This window comes from Manis pentadactyla, chromosome 7, assembly GCF_030020395.1.
Source record: "Manis pentadactyla isolate mManPen7 chromosome 7, mManPen7.hap1, whole genome shotgun sequence".
Taxonomy (NCBI): domain Eukaryota; kingdom Metazoa; phylum Chordata; class Mammalia; order Pholidota; family Manidae; genus Manis; species Manis pentadactyla.
Genome location: NC_080025.1, coordinates 96,614,054 through 96,632,680, shown reverse-complemented (window position 1 = coordinate 96,632,680; position 18,627 = coordinate 96,614,054). Strand labels below are relative to the sequence as shown.

Below are 18,627 nucleotides of genomic sequence, written 5' to 3'. Positions count from 1 at the left end.
AAGTGACATCTGTACCATATACCTACAAATCAACATATCTGAAACTTACCATCTTCCAAAACAGCATGTCTTATTGTCCAAATTTATTTAGTGGCACTATCATCCAGCCATCTATCCAAACTGACTGTGGGAATAATTATATGTTCCTCTTATTCCTTCAGTCTTACCCCTAATTATCCTACTGGATGTGACTCCAATCCCACCCTTTTTCCTTCTCCCCACAATTACTTCTTTAGTTCAGGTTCCCTTCATCTCACTCTTGGGATATTTTGATACTCTCCACACTAGTTTCAGTGAACTCTTCTAATAAAGCTGAGTGGCATTATCCAAACTCTAATCTGATCATGTTACTCCATTTGCTTAAAACAACAAAACAAAAACCTTTAGTTGCTTCCCTTTGCCTGCGTGATATAATGATATAAGCCTTGCAGGTTATAAGATGTGACTTCATGATCTGACCTCTAACAAGCTTCTCTGTTATTTTCTGGTGTTCTAGCATTCTATCCTACTGGAATTTCACCAGTCTCCTTGGTGTCATGCTGTTCCATTCCTCTCTGCTTTTGCTTTTTCCTTTATTTTCACTGGAAAGTACCATGTTTCTTCAAGGCTCAGTTCAAAGGAGTATCTTTCTGGGAAGTCTCTGCTCCTCTCCTACTTCCACTAGAGTCTGCCACTCCCTCCTTTTGCTACCCCTGTAACTTGTTCATTGCAAATACTTGTTTATTACACAGTCTTCATGATTAGATTGAATTCTTGTGGGAGCTATTTCTTCATCTATATCCATAGTATCTGACACAGAATAAATATTTACTGAATAAATGAATTAATTGAAAAAACCTATCTTTCACATGTTGATTCTCTACTATTTACTACTATCCCTATCATAAAGGTATAAAATGTAAGAAAAAATTTTTTGTCTAAGTATGCTCCTTTAGGTAGTAGGAGTCAGAAGAGTATTCTGGTTTGGATATAGGTTTTTGTAATATCAGACAAAATTTATATCTATTCTTTAAAATTGCTTTGAATTAATGATATCTTCAGGGGGATATTTTTGATATGCATAGCCAAGTTTTCTCAGTTTTCTGTCTGAGTCATCTGAGGCTGCTGTAACAAAATACCGTAGACTGATTGGCTTAAACAATAGACATTCATTTCTCAGTCCTGGAAGCTGGGAAATCCAAGGTCAGGTGCTGGCAGATTTAGCTTTTGGTGAAGGCCCTCTTGCCTACTTGCAATTGCCTTCTCTTTGTGTCTTCTTGTGTCGGAGAGTGAGCTTTGTTTTCTTCCTCTTCTTATAAGGGTACTGATCCCATCAATGGGCCCCAACATCAGAAATTAATCCAAACCTAGTTACTCCCAAGGGCTCCACCTCCCAGTACCATCATACTGGGGGAATTAGGGCTTCAACATATGAATTATGTGGGGGACACAAACATTTGGTCCATAAATATCCCTAGTCCTTTTTACTCTTGGTTCTAGGGAATTCTAAGGTCCTCTCAATATCAAATGAATTTATATCTATTCTTTAAAGTTGCTTTGAATTAATGATATCTTCAGGGGGATATTTTTGATATGGTTTATGGTATACTTGGGTATGTTTAGTGAGGGTTTAGATTCATTGGGTAAAGGAAATATTAAGTCCCAGGTTGTAATTGCATAGGGGAGAGGTTAAATACAATCTATTGGTTAGTACTATATGAAGTGAAGGTTGTATTATAGCAACCACAATGTATTATGAGAAAATAGCTATATTCCAGTTTTATTAATAATAGAAACTTACTATTTATTTTCAAAATAATACATGTTGATCTTTTAGAAATGCAGAAAATTTAGAAAATGCATCTAAATATAAAGAAGAAAATAAATCTATAATCCCACAGCTCAGAGATAATTCTCTGACTTTGTATATGATCTTTGTGCAGTGAAACATGCTATTCACCCATTTGGTTAATACAAAACAGGATTGGGCTGCATGTGTTGTTTCATAAATTTTTATTCCGTCATTTAAAAGATTTTCAAAGCACATTTAATTGTTTTATGGTTTTCTCTGAATGGTTTATATAATTGATCCCCTGTGTTGGGCTTTTAGATGGCATCCTACTCACTATAATAAATACTCTTTAACTTTAGTACTCCTTAAATACTCTTCACTATAATAAATACTTCTTTACATTCAAATTTTGTTTATGGTAGCTTCTTTAAAAATTTAAATAAATTCTGTTGGTCTTTGTTTAGGATTCTACTTTTGGTGTCATATTTAGGCATGCAAAGAATAACTATTTGCTTATGTTTTATTTCTCTTATGGTTTCTTTTCAATCTATCTGAAATTTATTAAGGTGTATTTTTTGAGGTTTGAGTGTAATTTTAGAGTATTTTTTTTGGAGCTTGCAATTTGGGTCAAGAACCTTGTTAGGAACAGAGGATCGTACCACAGATCTGTTTATGATAAATAGTGCCAAGTTCCTTGTAATTGGTTTTACAGAAATAAAAATTAATCATTGAATTGACCAAAGTTAGTGAACCAACTCTGTCCCTTAATATGTATGAACATTTAGGTTTATACATTTTTTTCCCCAGTCTAAGTTACTCAGGAAAATGTTACAATTTTTCTATCTTTAGATAGAAAGTATCTATCTTTAAGGAAAGATACTTTGTTTTATAGATATTAGGTTTATTATGATAGCATACCTAATACATTGTTGGCTTATAAATGTTAAGAAATAAATTATCGAAATCCTTACCAATTTTACCAATATATTTGTTTTGGTCTTTCTAGAATCTGTGTTTGTGGATATCCCAGGCAACATGTAAGAAAATACAAAGGTATAAGTAGCAGGATACCAGTTTCTTCAGGATTCATGGTGCAGATGTTAACAGGGATTTATTTTGCCTTGTAAGTGTGATTCATATACAAAGTAAACCTTTGATCACTTTGGAAAATTATAGTTTGTTATTTTATTGTTACTATTATAATTTCAATAGATGAGCAATCAGCATACTTTGGTGAAAAAATATGAATCAAGATCTTGATAATAATTTTATTATTTAAAACATGTATTTTAATATTCTGAAGGATTTGTAACCACCTGAAACACTTCATCATCTTTCTATAATTCAAGGACAGAATGAAAATTAGCAACACCTACATATATACTCAGATACAGTTCCTTTCTTCATTACTCTTATTTTTGCTGTTATTTCCAAATAGCTTTTCATCTGCAATGAATGTCTATTTCTATTTCCAGAAATTTAACTCTTGAAAAACATCTTAGAGCCTCTTTGATTGTGAATAGTTTATTAATAATTTACTATTAATTTCTAATATTGATACTCAGTCTTAATGCCTTAAAACTGATATTTTTCTCTGAACCCTTTTACGTTGTAATTCTTTTGCTACACATACCTTACTATGCTTTGCATTGTAGTCACTTGATACCTTAGTTTTCCATAGTAGATTATAAGCTTCTTGACTGAAGGCAGAATTTATGATCATTGGGCCAAATCTGTCCCACTGCTAGTTTTTTTAAAGCTGTATTAGCACATTGTCACATCTACTTGTTTCTATATTTATAGCTGCTTTTGTACTGCAGTGACAGAGCTGAGTAGCTGTGGTAGAGACTTTAAACCCCACAAGCCTAAAATACTGGCCCTTTAAGAAAATATTTGTCGACCCCTGTGTTAGCTGATTCTATCTCCCACAGTTCTTAGATGTGCTCATCTATTTAGTTTTCTCTTTTTGCTTTGTTTCAGATTGAGTAATTTCTGTTGAACTGTCTTCACCCTCACTGATTTTTTTCTTAACTGGGTTGAGTCCACCACTGACCCTGCTGAAGGAGTTCATCTCTGTTTCTGTGTTTTATTTCTAGCCTTTTCATTTGACTCTTTCTTACAGTTCCCATCTCTCTTCTGAAATCCCCATTTGTTCACATGGTTGTCCATCTTTTCCACTGGAGCTTTTAATATATTAATTGTGTTATTTTAATTTCCCTGATAACTGTAGAATCTGAGTCATCTCTGAATTTGGTTCTATTGTTCTTTGTCTCCTGACAGTGGGTTGTTTTCTTCTTGCTTTTTGTGTGACTGGTAATATTTGATTGATCACCATTTTGTTTGTGAACAGAACAGTAGAGACTGAGGTAAATATTACTATGCCTGGAGTGGGAATGCCTCTTCTTTTTGGCTGCGAGTGGAGCTATAGGAGTGAGCTGGGGTGGATTTTGTTGTTGCTATGGTTACGTTCATGCACCACCGACTAAAGATTCCTCTCCTGTTATTGGTGATTAAAGTGGGGTCTGGCATGCTGGAGGGTTTTTCTCCATATCTGCTCCATCCTTCATGTCTGTACCACAGATGTCTCTCTCCATGTTCTTGCCCCTCGTCCAGCAATAGCTTTGCTGCTGCTTGTTTCTAGGTGCCCCAGCCTGTTTGGGAGTGTGGGGTGGGGAAGTGGTGTTCTCTGTTGTCCTGATGCAGCCTCAGTTATAAGCAGGCCCCATGTTCCTCAGTGGTTCTGCCCCTCCTCCAGTGGTGAGAGACTTCAAGTGGTCTCAGCATGGGATGAGTTCCTGATCCTGCCCCACAGATAGAGGTTTTTTTTCTTTTTCTTTCTGTCCCAGCAACAGTAGTTTTCACCTCTGTCCTTGGGTGAAAGGGCTTGCTGCTCTCTCCCAAAGGCTTTAAAACTTTTGTTCCACATAAGAAAAGCATCTGGCTGGATCTTAGTGCCTTTCCTTCTTGGTGGTCATTCTCCTTCAGGCCTGTGCGACTAAGGGCAGCTTTGTCTGGTCCCCCACCTTCCTCCCAGTTTTTCTTGTTAGCACCTAAAGAAGGTTTGGGGAGAAAGATTGTGAATGGGTCTGAGTCCCCTTGTATCTGCTCCCAGAGATTCTATACTCCTATGCTGGCCTGTACTTGGCTTTTAGTAATTTGTTAAAAACTTTAGCTGAATTCTTCTTACCCATTTCTATTGTAGCCTCTCTGTCTCTCTGCCCTTAGGTTTCAGACTACTTGGTTGTCCAGTGAACTTAGCCCTTTGCCGGATTCATGAAAAGTTATGATTTTGCAGATTACCTGGCTTTCTCTGGTTTGCAGGGTGGAAGCAATGGTCTCCATTTTTCAGATCTCACTTGCACTTTTGATGTAACTCAAATTTCTTTATTTTGTTGGCAGATGACCAGCCATTATTTTTCTGTCCATTTTCATCATCTAGCTGAATTTTAGACCATATCCTTGAACATCAATATATACACACACATTTTATTCTCCCAATATCTCTTTGATATTTGTACCATACATCACATACACTTCTAAATGACTATCAGGAAGCAAAGAAGTAACTACTTAGGATACTGCGAGCCACAGTAGTTGTAGATTCTCATTAAAAACTGTGGGAGTTACAGAGTAATTTGACCATAAATTGTTCTGAACATTATTCTAAACTATATAATTTATTATGCTCTGACTTGCGTTGAAAGTAAAATGCTTTGAGATGGTCTAGCTTTTTTGGTATCTGTTTTATAAATAGACATATTCTTTAGAGAAGAAGTTTATATCTATAAAGTTTTCTTTGCTATTAATAGGCTCTCAGATACAATTGAAAGAAATTCAAAGATTTAAAAATATGTTTTTCAGGAGAATGGAATGCTAAGCAATGTGCTTATGTGATCTATTATTTTCCTCAGTAAAGATAAGCAGTTTCTCATTATATTTTGTTCAGTTATACAGAATTAATGAAAAATAATTATACTTTCCTTCCTTAATTTTATAGTTATAATGGTGAATGGGACCTAGCACAAAAAGCATTGGATGATATTACATACCGAGCCCAGCTAGAATTATATCCAGAGCCATTGCTGGTGGGTGCCTCACTTATTTATGTTAATTTCATAATTTAGAATTTCTCAGTTTGGAACTATAGGTTGAGAAGTAACCACTCATAGTGCATTAATATGTCCTTAATACTCAGTAATTCATGCTCCTGTTGTAGTAGGAAAATTTTGTACTTGATAGGGTACATATAATAAAATTTGAAGATTTCATTAGGCTGACTTCTTTTATGGCTGATAAATGGTCTTTTTAAACATATAAGAATGTTTTCCTTAGCATGGTAGTTCTGCATTTATAAATTAGCACTAGGCATTTGGAAATATAATTCAATATTTTGGAATTTTAAATTGCATCACTTACATATTCTTTTTAACCTTAAGTTTCCTTCTGAACTCTTAACTCCTTATTCTGGAAGATTTATGTCATTTTATGAAATACCTTGGACAAAGTATTCTTTTTTAAACCCTATTAATATATAGCACTTGTTTTATCTAGGGTATAATAATACATCCATTAATACCAATCATAAACTATGTGTTTTCTTCTTAGGTTGCTAATGCAATAAAGGCTTCATTGCCTCATGGCACCATGAAATCTAGTAAAGAGGGTACAAGGTGTATTCAAGTTGAAATAACACCAACTTCCTCTAGAATATCAAGAAATGCAGTAACCAGCATGTCAATAAGAGGTCATAGGTGGAAAAGACATGGTAAGAAATAAAAAACTTCAAATTAGAGGACTGTTGACTCTATCACATTTTTTTCTCGACACTATGGTTTTATAACTTTTAACTTTGGTAAATAGTATCATAGCGGCATGGAAGAAAGAGCTGTTAGATCACCTTTTGCTCCCAATTTATTATCCACTAGTGGCAGGCAACAAGGAAAATAAGAGCCCCCTTATGTTGCATTTATAAATGAAAATTTATTTAAACGTATTGTCTTTCAAATTTATTTCAATAGAGTAGGAGAGTAGGAAAATGCATTTTAAAACTGTTTATACATTTTGGGTTTCTATTCACAACTGTTTGAAAATATTCCTTAATGTTTTTGATTTCTCAAGTAACTCTTCAGCAGATAAACTTGCATATTAAAGTAGAACAACTATAGGGACTTTTAACATTTTCTTCTGCACTTTCTGGCAAAGAATATCACAGTATTGATATAACTCTAGACATTTCTATTTTCTAGAAGTTAATTTTCTTCTAGATTGATTGTTTTAATATTCCTTCTTGATTGCCTCATTTTATTATTTAAAAATTCTACTGGAATTAATTTTATTCACCATGGCCTTCATGCTCTTCTATTTTCCTCTTTTCTCTTCTAATTTATTATTTTTAATTAAATTTCTTACTCTTTTTATAACGACTCATAGCTAGAAGTTACTGTAGTGGCAAGAATCAGTGTAAAAAGATTACTGTCACCTTCCTCAGAAGGTGACTGTAGACTGGGAAGCAAAGCCACTTCTTTGTTCCAAGCAAACATTTATATTAGGGTTAAAACAAAATTCATTCTGTTTTCTTCCTCCTATAAAATCCAGTGAAAATGGTAGTTCCTTTTGGGGCATTCATTTACAATGGTCTATGGGGTCTCTACAGAGAAAATGTAAAAGAATGAGATGATTCATGGTGAAATAGAAAGTTGTGATGAGAACAGTTACCATTGTTCCTACTTGGGAAATTTAAAAGATAATATGTCAAAAAAGAATGATGATGAAATTTTCCAGCTTCACCAATGTTTTAATTTTCTTCTTTTTTAAAGTACTGTGACAATTCTTGAAAGTCTTTTAGGAAGGCATAAAAAGAGGTGGTAACATTTGCCATTAGCATGGCAAATTATGCTACTATTTAAAAGAAAGTCCAAACTTGCTTCAGTTTCTTCAGTAAAAATTATGCTGCTGAATGGTACTAGATTACAGATGGAAACTCATTTAATTAGATACAGTGGTACCTTTGAGATCAGTTTTCAGTTTTGGCATTAATAGGTGAAAATAGCATAGAAGTAATTAACCACATCATACATCATTCAGGCCAAAATCACTCCCAAACTACCAGTATAGGAAATGCAAGAATGAATTTCCATTTTCCATTTCTCCTTCTTGCTGTTTAGGTGGATGTATGGGGAACTAGAGAGAACAATAGGTCCTACAGTTAAAAATGTGAAATAGTGAAGTTCAGTTGTATTTGTGCATGTGTGCGTAGGAAAGAGAAGGTGTGTGTATGTGTCCATGTGTGCATTTAACAGAATAAGATGTGCGCCCTGCAATAAAATAGAAGCTATTTTTCAGAAATATTTTATAGGAATAAACAAGAGAAAAAGACCACTTAAATATATTGTATCTATTAGATTCTTCCAGATCTTCCAAATACCACTTTAAGGGGTTGGCCACTGTGTGTTGGGGCTACAGACTTATTAAAGTAACCTTCCTTATCACCTACTCTGTCTTCACAACTTTGCATTTGGGCAACTCCTATTTATGGTAACAAAAGTCACAGATGAGGATTTGGAAGCATGTCACGTGCATAGAGCAGATACTGAATATAGCTTACTCGCTTACCACTCCTCTGTAGTACAAGTTCCCTTTATCCATTGGACTCTTAAGTCTAAGATCCTTGTTTATCTATACAGGCAGGTAGCATGCTCCCTTTTTAGGGCAATCTTTACTTTCCTTCCTAGAACAGTTTTTCATTGCTACTCTGTACTGCTGAATTAAAAACTTTTTGTTTTCCATCTTCATGGTCCTGGTCCTTACTTGAACACCTCATAATTTTTCTAGTCTCTCTAGCCAACACCGACTAATTGGTGGGAAGACAGGTATCTTTGCTATAGCTCTTAAATATATAAACAATTCTCACATAATAAATGGATTTAAAAATTAAGTTTACTTATATATAAATTATATATATACAAATTATAACATTTAATTTATTTATACATTAATTTTTGCAGAAACTATGTTAAAGGGCTTGTAGATTCCGGAACCCACAGAAGCCTTTTCATACTGTAATGTTTTTGAAGCATAGCACTGTAGAATGTAGGTTTAGTTTATGACCGTGGAAAAACACATTCACCGTTTCTTTATTTGATTGAACTCTAAATGTCTTTCCTGTTCCACCTACATCCCAAAACACCCTTAGCACACCAACCCTCCTAGGAAGAGGGATTTCTTTCCAGACCCCAAACTGTAAATACAGTGGGAACATGGAATAGTAACTTTAAGCTAGTGATGATGAGAACTGGGGAGAAAGGGACAAGAAACATGAATTTTAAGGAGTATTTTTTTTTTCTCCTTGTCTCTTTGTTACTGCCAATGCTGGGAAAGAAGAGAGCAATTGGCCCCTTTTTCTTTCCCTGGGTCTCTTCCCTCTTTTCTCTCTCTCTTTTTTTTTTTTTAACTTATGACTTTATAAAAAATTGAGGTATAACTGACATATTAGTTTCAGGTATACAGCATAATGATTCCACATATATATATTTTTCAAAATGATTACCACAGTAAGTCTAGTTAATGTCCATTGCTGTACATAGTTACACATTTTCTTTTTTTATTGAAGTGTAGTTGGTATACAATATTACATTTTTTTAAAGTGTACAACACAGTGGTTCAACAGTTAACACACATTATTAAATTCTCACCCCATCTAGTGCAGTTACTGTCAACACAGAAATATGTTACAGAAGCTTTGGCTATATTCTCCATGCTATACTACCATCCCCAAGACCAACTTATATCATGATTGAGATTTTTGTACCCCTATCCCCTTCACCCACCCCAACCCCTCCTGATGGTAACCACCAGTCACTTCTCAGTGTCTATGAGTCTATTGCTATTTTGTTCACTTTGTTTTTAGATTCCATAGATAAGTGAAATCTTATGATATTTATCTTTCTCCACCTGGCTTATTTCACTTGGTATAATACCCTCTAGGCCCATCCATGTTGTCACAAATGGCAGGATTTTGTTCTTTTTTATAGCTGAATAATATTCCATTGTGTATATGCACTACATCTTCTTTATCCATTTATCTATTGACAGACACTTTGGTTGCTTCCATATCTTGGCTATTGTAAATAATGTGGCAATAAACATAGGGGTGCATTATGTCCTTTTGAATCAGGGAACTTGTTTTCTTCTGGTAAATTCCTAGAAATGGATTATGGGTTGAATGCTATTTCTATTTTTATTTTTTTGAGGAACCTGCATACTGCTTTCCTTAGTGGCTGCAATTTACATTTCCACCAACAATGCATGAGGGTTCCCTTTCCTCCACATTCTCATCAAAACTTTTTATTTCTTTTCTTTTGAAGTGGCCATTCTAACTGGTGTGAGGTGATACCTAATTGTGGTTTTGATTTGCATTTCCTTGACAATTAGTGATGTGTGGCATCTTTGCATGTGCCTGTTAGCCATCTGTACTTCTTCAGAGAAATGTTGTCTGTTCAGGTCCTCTGCCCATTTTTTAATCAGGTTATTTGTGTTTTTTTGGTGTTGAGGTGTATGAGTTCTTTATATATTTTTGGTGTTAACCCCTTATTGGATAAATCATTTATGAATATATTCTCCCACACTGTAGGTTGCCTCTTTGTTCTGCTAGTGGTGTCCTTTGCAGTACAGAAGCTTTTTAGTCTGATGTAGTTCCACTTGCTCACTTTTTATTTTATTTCCCTTGCCCAGGGAGATGTGTCCAAAAAAAAATTACTCATGATTATGTTCAAGAGGTTTTTGCCTGTTTTCTTCTAAGAGTTTTATGGGTTCATGCCTTATATTTAGGTCTTGAATCCATTTTGAGTTTACTTTTGTGTATGGAGTTAGGCAGTGATCCAGTGTCATTCTCTTGCATGTAGATGTCCAGTTTTCCGAACACCATTTATTGAAGTGACTGCCTTTTGCCCATTGTATATCCATGGTTCCTTTATCATATGTCAATTGATCATATATACATGGGTTTATATCTCAGCTGTCTATTCTGTTCCATTGATCTATGGGTCTGTTATTATGCCAGTACCTTACTGTTTTGATTATTGTGGTTTTGTAGTATAGCTTGAAGTCAGGGATTTCTTTATCAAGATTGCTTTGGCTGTTTGGGGTCTTTTGTAGTTTCATATGAATTTGAGGATTATTTGCTCTAGTTCATTGAAAAATATCATTGATATTTCGATAGGTATTGCATTGAATATGTAAATTTCCCTGTGCAGGATGGCCATTTTGATATTAATTCATCCTATCCATGAGCATGGGATAGGTTTCCACTTATTTGTGTCTTCTTTAATTTCTTTCAACAGTATCTTACAGGTCTTTCACCTCCTTGGTTAGGTTTATTCCTAGATATTTTCATTTTGATGTGGTTGTAAATGGAATTTTTTTCCTAATTTCTCTTTCTGCTAGTTCATTGTTAGTATATAGAACATATTTCTGTGTATTAATTTTGTATCCTGCAACTTTGCTGAACCCAGTTATTAGTTGTAATAGTTTTTTTGATAGAGTGTTTAGAGTTTTCTATGTATAATATCATGTCATCTGCAAATAGTGACAGTTTATTTCTTTCATACCAATTTGCATGCCTTGTATCTCTTCATCTTGTCTAATTGCTTTGGCTAGGACTTCCAGTACTATGTTGAATAAAAGTGGTGAGAGTACACATCCTTGTCTTGTTCCTGATCTTAGAGGAAAAGCTTTTGGCTACTCAAACCATTGAAAAGGTTGTTAGCTGTGGATGTGTTGTATATGGCCTTTATTATGTTAAGGTACATTCCCTCTATGCTCATTTTGTGGATAGTTTTTAATCATGAATGGATGTTGAATTTTTTCACATGCAAATTTTTTTTCGTGTGATGAGAACTTTTAAGATACTTCTTTTAGCATCTTTCAAATATACAATATAGCATTATTAACTACAGTCACCATACTCTACATTAGACCCCCAGGACTTACTTATTTTATGTTATTCTATTTTATTTATTTTAATTTAAATTTTTTAAATTTTTTATTAAGGTATTATTGATATACACTCTCATGAAGATTTCACATGGAAAATTATGTGGTTACTACATTTACCCATATTATCAAGTCCCCACCCATACCCCAATGCAGTCACTGTCCATCAGTGTAATAAGATGCCACAGATTAACTGTTTGCCTTCTCTGTGCTACACTGTTTTCCCTGTAACCCCCCACACCAGGTGTACTAAACATAATACTCCTCAATCCCCTTCTTCCTCCTTCCCAACTCGCCCTCCCACATCCCTCCCCTTTGGTAACCACTAGTCCCTTCTTGGAGTCTGTGAGTCTGCTGCTATTTTGTTCTTTCAGTTTTGCTTCGTTGTTATACTGCACAAATGAGGGAAATCATTTGGCACTTGTCTTTCTCCGTCTGGCTTATTTCACTGAGCATAATGTCCTCCAGCTCCATCCATGTTGTTGCAAATGGTAGGATTTGTTTCTTTCTTGTGGCTGAATAGTATTCCATTGTGTATATGTACCACCTCTTCTTTATCCATTCATCTACTGATGGACACTTAGGTTGCTTCCATATCTTGGCTATTGTAAAAAGTGCTGCAATAAACATAGGGGTGCATATGTCTTTTTTGAATCTGAGAAGTTGTATTCTTTGGGTAAACTCCAAGGAGTGGGATTCCTGAATCAAATGGTATTTCTATTTTTACTTTTTTGCTTTTGTTTCCCTTTCTTGAGGAGATGAGTTCAGAAAGAAGTTGCTCATTCAGGAGATTTTTGCCTATGTTGTCTTCTAAGAGTTTTATGGTTTCATGACTTACATTCTCGTCTATGATCCATTTCGAGTTTACTTTTGTGTATGGGATTAAACAATTATCCAGTTTCATTCTCTTGCATGTAGCTGTTCAATTTTGCCAACACCAGCTGTTGAAGAGGCTGTCATTTCCCCCATTGTATGTCCATGGCTCATTTATTGTATATTAATTGACCATATATGGTTGGGTTTGTATCAGGGCTCTCTAGTTTGTTGCATTGGTCTATGGGTTTATTCTTTTGCCAGTACCAAATTGTCTTGATTTCTGTGGCTTTGTAGTAGAGCTTGAAGTTGGGGAGCATAATTCCCCCAGCTTTATTCTTCCTTCTTAGGATTGCTTTGGCTATTCGGGGTCTTTTGTGGTTCCATATAAATTTTAGAACAATTTGCTCTAGTTCATTGAAGAATGCTGTTGGTATTTTGATGGGGATTGCATTGAATCTGTAGGTTGCTTTAGGCAGGATGGCCATTTTGACAATATTAATTCTTCCTATTCATGAGCACAGGATGTGTTTTCATTTATTGGTATCTTTTTTTTTTTTGGTATCTTCTTTAATTTCTCTCATGAATGTCTTGTAGTTTTCAGGGTATAGGTCTTTTACTTCCTTGGTTAGGTTTATTCCTAGGTATTTTATTCTTTTTGATACACCTGTGAATGGAATTGTTTTCCTGATTTCTCTTTCTGCTAGTTCATCATTAGTGTATAGGAATGCAACAGATTTCTGTGCATTAATTTTGTAACCTGCAACTTTGCTGAATTCAGATATTAGACCTAGTAGTTTTGCAGTGAATTCTTTAGGGTTTGTTATGTACAATATCATGTCATCTGCAAACAGGGACAGTTTAACTTCTTCCTTGCCAGTCTGGATGCCTTTTATTTCTTTGTGTTGTCTGATTGCCAGGGCTAGGACCTCCAGTACTATGTTGAATAGAAGTGGGGAGAGTGGGCAACCTTTTCTTGTTCCTGAACTTAAAGGAAAAGCTTTCAGCTTCTCACTGTTAAGTATAATGTTGGCTATGGGTTTGTCATATATGGCCTTTATTATGTTGAGGTACTTGCCCTCTATACCCATTTTGTTGAGAGTTTTTATCATGAATGGATGTTGAATTTTGTCAAATGCTTTTTCAGCATCTATGGAGATGATCATCTGGTTTTTGTCCTTCTTTTTGTTGATGTGGTAGATGATATTGATGGATTTTCGAATGTTGTACCATCCTTACATCCCTGAAATAAATCCTACTTGATCATGATGGGTGATGTTTTTGATGTATTTCTGAATTAGGTTTGCTAATATTTTGTTGAGTATTTTTGCATCTATGTTCAAGGATATTGGTCTGTAATTTTCTTTTTTTGTGGTGTCTTTGCTGGTTTTGGTACTAGAGTGATGCTGGTCTCATAGAATGAGTTTGGAATTATTCCCACTTCTACTCTTTGGAAAACTTTAAGGAGGATGGGTATTAGGTCTTCACTAAATGACTTACTTATTTTATAAGTGGAAATTTGTACCTGTTGACTGTCTTTACCCATTTCAACTACCTTTTACTCTCCCACCTCTGAAAACCACCAATTTGTTCTCTGTAGCTATGTGTTTGACTATATTGTTTGTTTAGGTGCCACAAAGAAGTGAGATCATATAGTACTTATCTTTCTCAGTCTGACTTACTTTATTCAGTGTAATGCCCATACAAGGCATCCATGTCATCCCCAATGGTAGGATCTCCTGCTTCTTTGTAGTTGAATAATATTCCATTGTACATGTACATCTTCTTTATTTATTCATGGATGGACATTTATGTTCCTTCCATTTTTATGTTTTTATTTGTTGCCTCTCTACCTTCCTCCCCCTTTTCCGGCTTTTCTGGGGAGAAGAGGGAGAGGAGTAAATGAGGTTCTTCCATGGAAGCAGCCAAACAGAGCTATTTTTTTTTTTTTTCATTTTCTTCCTTTCCATCTCCCTTTATTGTTAAGGAATGTAAATAATCAAGCCATGTGAACATACTAGTGTGTTTGCATATCTGAGTCATCAAAAATTATACATGCAAATAAATATATTAAACTGTAATAATTGATCACATTTATTCTTTTCTCTTGTTTGTAACAAAAAATCTTATTTTTACAGCCAAAACTGATTCATATTTTAGTCTTATAAAAGTTAATTCAGAAAAGTTTTAATTATTTACATTAAAGTAATTAGAATGTATTAAGGATTCTCTGAAGTTCTACAAATCTGCCATTCTTTTCTTAAAGTTAGGAACTGTCCACAGCTTACATTTTATTTTTTTGATTTTGTTTTGTTTTTTTTATTTACTTTTTTTTTGTTTTGTTTTGTTTTTTGTTTTTTTTTTAGATAATTATTTTTTATTGAAGGGTAGTTGACGCACAGTATTACATTAGTTTCAAGTGTACAACACAGTGATAAAACATTTATATACATAATTCTAGGTTCCAGCTATCACCCTACCAAGCTGTTAAAATATCTTGACTATATTCCTTATGCTATACATTACATCCCGGTTACTTATTTATTTTACCATTGGAAGTCTGTCCTTTTTTTTTTTTTTTTTTTTGTGAGGGCATCTCTCATATTTATTGATCAAATGGTTGTTAACAACAATAAAATTCTGTATAGGGGAGTCAATGCTCAATGCACAATCATTAATCCACCCCAAGCCTAATTTTCGTCAGTCTCCAATCTTCTGAGGCATAACAAACAAGTTCTTACATGGAGAACAAATTCTTACATAGTGAATAAGTTCTTACATGGTGAACAGTACAAGGGCAGCCATCACAGAAACCTTCGGTTTTGCTCATGCATTATGAACTATAAACAGTCAGTTCAAATATGAATACCCATTTGATTTTTATACTTGATTTATATATGGATACCACATTTCTCTCTTTATTATTATTATTTTTAATAAAATGCTGAAGTGGTAGGTAGATACAAGATAAAGGTAGCAAACATAGTTTAGTGTTGTAAGAGAGCAAATGTAGATGATCAGGTGTGTGCCTGTAGACTATGTGTTAATCCAAGCTAGACAAGGGCAATAAAACATCCACGTATGCAGAGGATTTCTCTCAGAACAGGGGGGGTGAGGTTCTAAGCCTCACCTCTGTTGATCCCCAATTTCTCACCTGATGACCCCCCTGCGACTGTGCCTGTCTTAGGTTGTTCCTCCCTTGAGGAATCTTACCCGTCTCTGGCTAACCAGTCACCTTCCGGGGCCATACAGGGAAATGTAAAGTTGGTAAGTGAGAGAGAAGCCTTATTGTTTGAAATGGTTAGCTTTTTATTTCTTTGCATATTTTTGCCCTGTAGCTTCTATGCCCAGCATTTGTCTTGAGGTATCTTTACCACTTGGAAGAATTATGATACTCGGTAAATTTGATATGAGGCACGAATTCTATTTAAGGGTTGTAATTAGGAAGGAAGAAGAAAAGCTATAGAAGTAGCAGGCGGCAGAAAACCTGGGAAGATTGATTATTTCTTTGACATATCTTCTTGTAGAGTAACTTCAGCATGTATAGGTTTTAAGCTACTACTTAAATTGCGCACACACATTAACATAATAGGAGTATAGTTACATAACCAAAGCATATCTGTAATTACCAGTCATCTCCAGTGAAACCAAGAAAACCAGTTAGGCACCTTAGGCATTTGTGAAAACTTATCTATGATATGGTGGATATTGTCCAACTGAACTTGAACAGTCTGAGAGAAATCAGACAAATTAAAACAACCCATTCCTGGGGAATGTTCACATCCCTTATGTTCTTTTAACAGTAAACAGTCTGTAGTTGTAAGATTTTGGAGCGCTACAATTTGCACTTCTCCTAATTCTTGGTTGAGTTCCAACAGTATAGATCCAGTCAAATTTGTTTTTTCACTGTATGCACAGGACAGCTTAGATATCTCCTTCATTCCCATGGCAAGTCCAGGAGCTGGTGGGATGAGTGCATCTACAGCTGTAGCAGTGCGTTGATCTTTGTTGGGATTTCTTGATGACCATCTTCTGGCATGAGTCTTCCAGAGAGTGCTGATGTTGGAAGTTCTCTTTCATATCGTATCTTAGTTCATTTTCAGGGTAGCCCAATTAGGCTTTGATTTCTGTATAAACGCAAACAGACCCTTTGCCTACACTTGTATATGTCCTTTATACCATTGTGTAGAACTCATTGGAGGTTACCACACAGGAACAGTCCTTTTTTTTTTTGTTTGTTTGTTTTGTTTTGTTTTTTTTTTGGTATCACTAATCTACACTTACATGACGAATATTATGTTTACTAGGCTCTCCCCTATATCAGGTCTCCCCTATAAACCCCTTTACAGTCACTGTCCATCAGCATAGCAAAATGTTGTAGAATCACTACTTGCCTTCTCTGTGTTGTACAGCCCTCCCTTTTCTCCTACCCCCCCATGCATGCTAATCTTAATACCCCCCTACTTCTCCCCCCCTTCTCTCTCCCTACCCACCCATCCTCCCCAGTCCCTTTCCCTTTGGTACCTGTTACTCCATTCTTGAGTTCTGTGATTCTGCTGCTGTTTTGTTCCTTCAGTTTTTCCTTTGTTCTTATACTCCACAGATGAGTGAAATCATTTGGTATTTCTCTTTCTCCGCTTGGCTTGTTTCACTGAGCATAATACCCTCCAGCTCCATCCATGTTGCTGCAAATGGTTGGATTTGCCCTTTTCTTATGGCTGAGTAGTATTCCACTGTGTATATGTACCACCTCTTCTTTATCCATTCATCTATCGATGGACATTTAGGTTGCTTCCAATTCTTGGCTATTGTAAATAGTGCTGCGATAAACATAGGGGTGCACTGATCTTTCTCATACTTGATTGCTGCATTCTTAGGGTAAATTCCTAGGAGTGCAATTCCTGGGTCAAATGGTAAGTCTGTTTTGAGCATTTTGATGTACCTCCATACTGCTTTCCACAATGGTTGAACTAACTTACATTCCCACCAGCAGTGTAGGAGGGTTCCCCTTTCTCCACAGCCTCACCAACATTTGTTGTTCTCTGTCTTTTGGACGGCAGCCATCCTTACTGGTGTGAGGTGCTACCTCATTGTAGTTTTAATTTGCATTTCTCTGATAATTAGCGATGTGGAGCATCTTTTCATGTGTCTGTTGGCCATCTGTATTTCTTTTTTGGAGAACTGTCTGTTCAGTTCCCCTGCCCATTTTTTAATTGGGTTATTTATTTTTTGTTTGTTGAGGTGTGTGAGCTCTTTATATATTCTGGACGTCAAGCCTTTATCGGATGTGTCATTTTCAAATATATTCTCCCATACTGTAGGGATCCTTTTTGTTCTATTGATGGTGTCTTTTGCTGTACAGAAGCTTTTCAGGTTAATATAGTCCCACTTGTTCATTTTTGCTGTTGTTTTCCTTGCCCGGGGAGATATGTTCAAGAAGAGGTCACTCATGTTTATGTCTAAGAGGTTTTTGCCTATGTTTTCTTCCAAGAGTTTAATGGTTTCATGGCTTACATTCAGGTCTTTGATCCATTTTGAGTTTACTTTTGTATATGGGGTTAGACAATGGTCCAGTTTCATTCTCCTACATGTAGCTGTCCAGTTTTGCCAGCACCACCTGTTGAAGAGACTTTCATTTTGCCATTGTATGTCCATGGCTCCTTTATCAAATATTAATTGACCATATATGTCTGGGTTAATGTCTGGATTCTCTAGTCTGTTCCATTGGTCTGTGGCTCTGTTCTTGTGCCAGTACCAAATTGTCTTGATTACTATGGCTTTATAGTAGAGCTTGAAGTTGGGGAGTGAGATGCCCCCTACTTTATTCTTCTTTCTCAGGATTGCTTTGGCTATTCGGGGTCTTTGGTGTTTCCATATGAATTTTTGAATTCTTTGTTCCAGTTCATTGAAGAATGTTGCTGGTAGTTTCATAGGGATTGCATCAAATCTGTATATTGCTTTGGGCAGGATGGCCATTTTGACGATATTAATTCTTCCTAGCCACGAGCAAGGGATGAGTTTCCACCTGTTAGTGTCCCCTTTAATTTCTCTTA

At 35.5% G+C, this 18,627-nt stretch overlaps 1 protein-coding gene across 3 annotated transcripts in view; it reads left to right on the top strand.

The window, feature by feature from the left end:
* Positions 1 to 18,627, top strand: part of HYCC1 (hyccin PI4KA lipid kinase complex subunit 1) — a 91,779-nt gene that overhangs the window by 53,287 nt on the left and 19,865 nt on the right. For all 3 annotated transcript variants that reach the window (XM_036877527.2, XM_036877508.2, XM_036877537.2), the window contains 3 exons: positions 2,778 to 2,894; positions 5,769 to 5,856; positions 6,377 to 6,536. In XM_036877527.2, the coding sequence (XP_036733422.2) occupies positions 2,778 to 2,894; positions 5,769 to 5,856; positions 6,377 to 6,536 (365 nt within the window). The remainder of the gene's footprint in view (positions 1 to 2,777; positions 2,895 to 5,768; positions 5,857 to 6,376; positions 6,537 to 18,627) is intronic.